This window comes from Pseudoliparis swirei, chromosome 14 (genome assembly GCF_029220125.1).
Source record: "Pseudoliparis swirei isolate HS2019 ecotype Mariana Trench chromosome 14, NWPU_hadal_v1, whole genome shotgun sequence".
NCBI classification, from domain to species: Eukaryota; Metazoa; Chordata; class Actinopteri; order Perciformes; family Liparidae; genus Pseudoliparis; species Pseudoliparis swirei.
In genome coordinates this window covers 9,136,422-9,144,962 of record NC_079401.1, presented here as the reverse complement: position 1 = coordinate 9,144,962, position 8,541 = coordinate 9,136,422, and the positions used below count along the sequence as shown (strand labels likewise).

At 46.6% G+C, this 8,541-nt stretch overlaps 1 protein-coding gene across 3 annotated transcripts; it reads right to left on the bottom strand.

Annotated features, from left to right (window-relative positions):
• Positions 1 to 724: 724 nt before the first annotated feature.
• Positions 725 to 5,033, bottom strand: aamp (angio-associated, migratory cell protein). 3 transcript variants are annotated; one of them, XM_056431127.1, is made up of 11 exons: positions 4,740 to 5,033; positions 4,371 to 4,499; positions 4,160 to 4,279; positions 3,909 to 4,048; positions 3,462 to 3,606; positions 3,265 to 3,348; positions 2,680 to 2,795; positions 2,506 to 2,594; positions 2,216 to 2,306; positions 1,910 to 2,064; positions 725 to 1,776 (listed from the first exon to the last, which is right to left on the bottom strand). In XM_056431127.1, exons 1-11 carry the CDS (start codon positions 4,828 to 4,830, stop codon positions 1,701 to 1,703), a joined length of 1,236 nt encoding a protein of 411 aa, XP_056287102.1. In that variant the 5' UTR covers positions 4,831 to 5,033; the 3' UTR covers positions 725 to 1,700. The 3 variants fall into 3 exon arrangements, with proteins under 3 accessions (XP_056287102.1, XP_056287101.1, XP_056287100.1); XM_056431126.1 differs by having other exon boundaries at positions 4,909 to 5,032; XM_056431125.1 differs by having other exon boundaries at positions 4,160 to 4,831.
• Between the last annotated feature and the right edge of the window lie 3,508 nt (positions 5,034 to 8,541).

Below are 8,541 nucleotides of genomic sequence, written 5' to 3'. Positions count from 1 at the left end.
TGACTTACGGCCGACGGGAGAGGAGAACGAAAAATAGCAGAACAATAGAGTTCAAGGAGCAGAGCCGGTTTGTGCCTTGAAACGAGACCTTGAGTGCGAGAAGGAGCAAGGAGGGGTGCAGCGTGAAGGGTTCACCTTCATGTGAAGTCTGGTATTCATCAGGTCGTCTGGAGCCTGTCCATTACATCTTGATTTGTATGTGTATTATAGCAGAAAAACAGTTCACATGTTCACATGGAGCAAAGCACAGCAGAGGACAGATTCTGGTTGGTCGGAGTCCCGGGAATAGCTTTGGTGCCGGTCTATTTTAAAGTATATCTTGTGGAGCATCAGAAACATACTGTGTATTTGTCGTTGCAGCGGGAAGACCGGAAGATTAATGCGGCATTCAACATGATAAATGACTTAATAAAGCTCTGAATAGTATTTGCTAGTGGAGGCCCAGTGGGCTTAATATAGCCTTATCTATTAAATGATAACAATCTGGATTTGGTATATGCAAGGGTAATATGCTGTAACAAGTTTCTGGCTTCTTTCCTAAGCACCAAGGAGGAGCTTACAAAATAGCACATTTGGTAATATCTTTTATTGTAATTTACAAACTGTGCCTCACTCCCCAATCTCTCGCTCCTCAGTCCCTACTTCTCCTTTATTGGCCTCAGCTGATGGCTGATTGTTAATCGTCAATTAGACCAGGCAAGAACACAGAAAACATGTCAAACAGTTGAGTTCACTTGAGTTTAATAAGGACACTTAAACATTTGACTCAAGCCTATTAATCAATGATAAACCTAAATTAAACTACAAGTCATTTGAAAGCCTTGTTTTTAGTCTCACATCCGACATGGAAAGCAATACAGACAATTCTATTTGTTATGGTGCACCGGCCGCCAGACGACGAGTGACTTTGCACGGCGGACCGTGATAATAAATAAAATATTTGTTTCATTCATTCCTTCTGTGCAGCCTGGTACCGGTCCACGGCCCGGTGGTTGGGGACCACTACCTTCAGGGGTTCTTAACTGACTCGCATCCTCCTGTTACTCATATCTGAATCAAACCGCAGTCTAAACAAGAGGTCGCTTTCACGTGACCCACAAGTCGACCGCGATGTGCTCATGAACTCACCACTAGTATCCATGAGCCAAAGAAAGAACATCATTTATTATGTTGTATTTACACTGGAGGTTACATCAGATCATTCCTGAACAATGTATCCGAGAGCTGGAAGACCACAAATGTTCGCTCTTAGTGAGTAAACTAGAAAAAAGAAGAAGAAAAAACTCATAACGAAGATCAAAGGAAATCCTCTTTTCTGTCAAAGGCAGCGGCCTCTGCAATGCATCTCTCTTGGACTCTTTCCCTCTGTTTAGTCTCAGACTCTCGAACAAGAGCGTACGTAAGGAGGTAATGAGGGAACAGTTTGTTTTAAACAATCAGATTGAAACTTCAGTCTAGGCAAGAATTGTAAAAAAAAAAAAAATCTTCAGGCGTGTTTAAATTATCTAAAGTTCTGATGAAAACTGGCGAAATGATGTTTTGGATGCTATAGTCCCAGTGATGCAGGTCAGATACGACGGTGTGACCTCACACACATTATTAAAATCCTGAGGAGGGGAAACACGTTCTCAAAGTGGGAGAGAACAAAAAGTCTGATCGTTAAACGCCTCGGCTCCATTTCCTTCCGCTCGTCTTCCTCTTTACCGGTCGGGTCGCTGGAGGCAGAAGACCTTCGCCTGGTTGTCTCCTGACGCGGTTATGGCGAAGGAAGCTTCCCTGAAGGAGAGATCAAGAAAAACAAATATTTTAGTGATTGAAGAAATAAAAAAGAAATAAAAAAATTAATACATAAACTGTGAGAGAATATTGACATTTTCAGATTGGAGACAACGAGGAAGCAAAGTGGCACCTGTTGATGGTGAAGTTGAGGATCTCGGCAGAGTGGCCGCGGTACTCGGCCACCACGCTGCCGGAGCGGCCGTCCCAGAGACGCAGCGCTCCGTCTAAGCAGCAGGTGGACACCACAGAAGAAGACTCCTCCCACTGCAGGTGAACGATGCCAGCCTGGAGGACCACGCAGAGGAAAATAACCGTTCTGTGTGTATAACTCAACATAGCATCTGCACACAGGCCACATCCAGCATTTAACTTTATACAGTTAAGACAAGTGAAGATCCATGGCGGCACTAAAGCGTAACGTTCTGCTGCGTGGTACCTCGTGCTGGCACCTGTGCCTCAGGACCTGAGTGGCGAGGTCATATATGGCCAGAGTCCCGTCCAGGTACGCCACGGCAACGAGAGGCAGGCTGGGAAGGACAAGAGGGATGAAACGTTTGATGAACCTTTCCCCCTGACGCGTAGATACAAGTCAGAAGGAAGTGATCAAGAGGGACATTTTAACTGACCCCATTTCAAGTCATGGCGAAAAAAATTCAATGTATACTTCTCCGAAATGAAAACGTTCTGCAGTTCAATGACTCTCAAAGTCGCCCCGTCACAACTCACATGTTGCAGAATCCCACAGATTCGACGGAGTTGGCTTCCGCCTCGTCCTTCGGCCCTTTGGCTCCGTCCAAAGAGAACGCTCCGACCACCTTCACACACACGCAGAGATCAGAACACTTGGAACGCAGAGACGGGGCAACGTTTCTGTGCGTCTCCGTCTTCTCGGACACCCACCTTGCCCGTGACGGTGTTGATGAGTTTGGATAAACCGTCCACTGAACCAGTCATCACCAGAGAGCTGTCCTTGTTACACGCCAGGCAGGTGAGCGCCCCCTTGTGTGCCTCCTGACCTGTCGGCGGGGAGACAAAACCAAACCAGTTATGCAACAGTGGTGTGTGTGTGTGTGTGTGTGTTATCTGGATCAGAAGCTCATATACTCTCTGTATTGTGGATCACGGTCTATTTTTAAATCGGTGCTCAGTCTTACATAATTGGTTTATTTTTTCCGGCTCTTGACTGTTTTATTGGGCTGGAACTTATTTGATCGATGGTTGATACTTTTACAGTTTCCCTTACTGGCTTTTATTTACTGTTTTCCATAAAGCAGTGACCTCTTTCAAACCGTTCTCATCGTCACAATAAACTTTCCCATTAGAGTTGGAGCGGCACAGTCACATGAAAAGTTCTCCAGCGAATCACGACCTTCCTCTAGTACGGGAACATGAATAAATAATGTGTCATCTAGATACCAAAGACCTCCTAAAAACCTGAAATGCAAAAGGGAACAGGGTGACGCTACATCTTGAACTGCCACTCACCTTTAATGACGTGGGTGGCGTTTCCCTGCTTCAAATCCCACACACGAACCGTTCCATCGTCATAACCCACCACAGCCCGTTTACCTGGAGAACATCGGTGTAAAAAGTTTACAATTCAGCGTTAGTATTTTTTTGCGGAGGGTGACTCTCCAGATTATTATTTCAGGAGTGAATTTGTGTCTCCCGCCATCTCTCACCATCGGGGAGGACTTTGCCGCTGGTGGCCTGGCACGCGGAACTCTGGAAGGTTTTGCAGTCTCCTGAAGGGATCTTCCACATCCACACGTTGCCGTCGTCCGTACCCGCCAGCAGCACCGGGGCGGAGGGATGCCACTCCATCCACTGAGGAGGAAGCCAGGCAGACGGCCACAAAATAACGTCACATACACAGATTTAGTCCCTCAAGCTTGCTACTCGGAGCCAAAGAGTACATCCTACAACTAGGATAGGGGAGGAGTGAGCAGGAGTGAGCAGTTTGGGGTCGTGGGAGAGGAGAATGTCTGATCGTTCACTTCCTCCACAAGACCACAAATTCCTCGCCAGAGCCGTCATCCCCTCTTGCGCACTCATAAAAGACTTTGTGAGCGCTTACAGCTGACCAAAGTAAACACACAGTTCCCGGCTGACGGCGGGATGACAGTCACCTCCAGATCTCCCACTTCGAAGGACCAGATCTCCTCCTTGGCGTCTACTTTCCAGACTTTAATCACGCCGCTCATGTCGCCCGTCGCCACCATGGAGGAGTCGTGGCTGAACACGGCGCACGTCACAGAGTCTTTGTGACCTGCGGAAACAAACAAAAAAGGGGAAACGGTCACAGGGGGGGGGGGGGGGGGACGGACTCAAAAGTCACGTACGCCGCAGCGTGAACCTCCGGTCTGCCTTCAACACTCACCGGTGCACTCCAACAGGACTTCTCCGTCGCTCACCCTCCAGACGTAGGCCTTGTCGTCCTCCCCGCCCGTCACCGCCAAGGTGTTCGTGGCGGGATCCAGACTCACGCAGAACACCGAGCCTGGACACAGACAGGAGTTTGGGAGAAGCTGAACCCGCCGGCTCGGCCCGCTGAGGAGAGCGTGAGATCGAAGGCGAGGTCGTTTATCCACCCGTGTGCTTGGTGAAGGTGAACTCGCTGTCGTCTTGCTCCTCTTCCATCTCGTCATCGGTTTCCCAGCCCTCGTCGTCGTCTCTGGCGTCTTCAAAGTCAACGTCGTCCAAGTCGTCTGCCAAATCATCTTGATGGAAAGAGAGAGAGAAAGAAAGAATATATAAAGTACACAAACGTGGTAAATAAGGTAGATTAACACAATTATAGAATAGATAGGTGGTGGGATTGATAACATTAATAACATTATACTGAAGGGCATTATTTTAAAGGGGCCCCGTATATCCTGAGCCTTTACACTTCTGTGAGAAAGTTCAGTTTGATGACATGTTGTCAAACGCAGTCGAGCTGCGGACTGTTTTCAACCAACCGGGACCAGGCTCCATCTCGTCCAGGTCGATGACTTCAATGATTTCCTCATCTTCGAAGAGATTAATCGTGTCTCCCTGCGTGTTGTCCATGCTGTTAGCTGGCTGAAAACAACCGAGAACTACTATAACCGCGCGCGCAAAGCTCACGTTATCTAACTTAACTCTCACGTTTTAGACAACCCCGTCCAGTCAATAGTTCCACTTCCGCAGTTAATGTTGTGCGAATAGAAATATAACGGTCGTTAAATATCAAATTAACTGCCTTCCCATGTTTCCTTCGCATGCTGCGGAGACGGCAGGCGCGCAATGATGACGTAGGCGCGACCACCTCAGCGTCGTTCACCTGCGTGACCACAAGAGGGCGCTGCTGCGCAGAATGACGAAACTACTCAGATAATACTGTGAGACACAGTTTGGAGGCTGTTTTAAAAAACTTGGAGATGATTTAAAAATATTGTAATTGTGTCATTTCTCCGAATAAACATAAACATTGTCATAAGCACCAAATTAATCAGTTTTTTGCGTTTTGGATGAGACTTTAGCATTATAGCATAACTATACTAATACGCTGCTTGTAAACTAGTTATCCAAGGCTAATTTTACTTGGCATTTTTTCTAGTATTATTACATTTTTGCTTGTTTTTTTGTGGCTTTCCTCAAGAAGTTAAAAGTAATTGGAATCTACTACTAATGATAACGACGATAGTCAATTTCATCTTAAGTGTCTTCATCAGCATCGTGCTTTTTTTATAGTTCCAAGATTCATGCTGAGTAATTTCTCAGGAAGCAGCAGAGGAAGCAAAAGTCCTTTCACATGCAAAAAAATAATTCTCAGCCACATACTGACTTCTTAAAATATCCCTGTGAAGTGTTCCTCGTTGTGTAATTGTCCCTTTCAGGCAAAACATAAATCCTTCTCTCTCGTTCCCTCCATGATTAACACTCAGTGGCCCTCTAGTGAACTGACACTTACGATTCATCACGCTCCATTACTGATGTGTGTTAGTGACACAAAACAGTCATTTACGTGGCTGTTATTACCGGAGCAAAGGGGTAAACTCTGCGTTCTGGGAATTTAAACTCAAATAACATGACGATAAAATTGGCTTTGTAGATTAATGCATTAATAATGCAAGAGTGGTACTGAAAATCAGGTTTGGTGACAGTATCAAGCTCCTCTCAGATTATAGGGTGTCAATCCCTCAATCTGTCCTCCACGTCACCTCTGTGCAATCAAAGCAGAAGCCAATTTGTTTGAATTCTCCGGTTTCCACCGGCTTGAATCCCTGACCTCTGACCTCTGGGAGCATGAAGACAAACACCTCTCTCCGGGTTGACGTTTGGAGATATTTGTGAGACCGCAGTGAACCACAGGGCCAACATCTGTATAGCTCCATTTCTTAAAACGAGGTCCCTTCTCTCCCTTATTCGCTCCCTTAAAAGTTCCTTGCCTGAGATATTTGATATGAACACTTAACAGTTTGTCTACCTCAGGTTTTTTAATTATTTTTTATATGACTCCAGCTATACGCTGCTGGCAGAGCTCAGCCGCTGCATGCCCAAATAAGTTTTACTGGCTGCACAGGCCCCTGCGCTTTAAGCCGACCCTGGAAAAATACAACCAATCTCATGATGTGGTAAGATGTGGAAAGATCAGTGTACATTATTTAGACCTTTCCAATCTGCAGTGAGTGAGAGATTTATGAACTCTCGGCTGGGTTACGAGGGAACGCTGGAAACTTAGATGACATTAGTTGCAGCCGCTTTATTCCTTCAGTCTGTTTTTTCGACGGTTCATCGGCTTGTTGTTTTTTTCTGTCCGTCGAGCCAGCAAAAGGACTTCATTCAGCTCCTGTTCACATAACTCAAGCCTCTGAATTTGTGGGATTCATTTGGTGAATATCAATCAAGTGTTGGGACGTTTTTACAACGTGATACAAAACACTAATCCAAGAGCTGATGTTTTAAATAAACTCATCATCAGACCGTATAACTTAAGCGGCCACTGTTTTTGCATGTTGCATGACAATGAGCCCACCCCCCCACCACAGAAGTCTGCATGAAAACCCAGACCAGGGTTGTTGTTTTTTTCTCGCTCCATCAATAAAATCCAGAAATGTCCACACAAGTAAAATTAGACCGGGCACATCAAAAGAAAGATTACACGAGTGAATAAAGTCGGATCCGCAGGTCTAATCCGAGTCAGGAGCACAGGCTGTAAATACAGTCTCAGTGGGGGAGAAACAGGAAACACCAAATATGCAATAGAGATCTTGAGCTGGTTTGACCTCATGCAGAAAACATGTGATTCAGTCTCTGAGCTACCAGGACCACCAACACAACATCAAACATCACCTCCGTCAGGCAGTTATCAGCATCTTCCACATGATTTGGGTCACATCGTTTGCTGATTATGCATTTTGGGATTTTGGGTTTGGATTTGAATGCAGGACTTTTACATTATTGTGAGAGCACTGGAGAGAAAGATCTGTCTCAGGACTTCTTTTGAGTCTGAACATCAGCAAACAAATCAAATGTATAGGATTCAAGCAACACTGACGGGTGAAAACACTTAAATTATATGAGAGAGAGAGAGAATTGAGGCCTTCAGGGGCAACAGCAAACTGGAGGATTGTCCAGGTTTTTTTTCGAATAGTCCTATTTTTACCCAGCCCCCCACACACACACACACACACATACAATATAAATAACAAAAAAAGCACTCTTCAAAAAAACAAGGTCCAAAAGGGGCAGTCAGAGAAATCCAGGTTCGGGGCAGGTAGGGTCAACAGGCAGAACCAGGAACACGGACAGGACGACTCACTTTGCTCCCCTTTCTCTCTTTAAACGCTCCGGCTTCACCTGGAAAAATTTCACGATATCTTCTTTTTTGGGGGGGGGGGGGGGGGGTACACTCCGTCCCGCGTCGTCTTTGCGCATGCGCCTCACTCATGTGGGCCGGCACTGGGTGAGACGACGGCTTCCCTTCTCGAAACCACAAACAACTGGTTGTGTGCGCACTGCAAGTGGTCTGGTCCACAGCCTGCGTGTGATGTGTCGGCTGTGGTGGCAGGAGCTGCAGCTCCGCGCGCGTGCGCGGGTCGCCTGTTGACTTTCTAGCCCAGATTGCTGCCCCAGCCCCCCCCCCCCCCCACCACCCACCCACACACACACACACACACACACACCTCCCCGCTCCGGCTACTGGCCAAAAAAACATGAACTATTTTTGGAACATCCATCACTCAGGATGTGTGTGTGTGTGTGTGTGTGTGTAAGTACTTTTGCACGAAAGGCCTCGTGCTCCAAACCAGAGGTGTTCCACATCTGAATCGGAAGGAGGTGGAGGTGATGGGGCCCCCTCCTCCTGCCCCCCCTCCCTCCTCTAGTCCCCCCCCCCCCCCCCTGGATGCAAAGTTAAACTAACATGATCAGCAATTTGGCGACCTGAATGTGATGCTCACTGAATTGCAAATGTGCTGCTCTGGGCAATATAAACCAATCTAATCCCTGCTTTGACATCACTGCTCTGGACACACTCTCACCACACACACACACACACACACACACACACACACACACACACGCCACCCCTCCCCCACCCACACACACACATAAAGGTAAACACACATTTGAGTGTTTTATGCATATCTGCGTCAGCAAAAGCTCATGCAAAACAATACAGATGACCAAGAACGATTTGTGCAAAAAGAGGGAAGAGTAATTTTCTAGTTAAACTCTATTTAACTCTGGCAACAGTTGATGCATTCGTGCATCCTTCCTATCGCCGAGTGAAAGTGT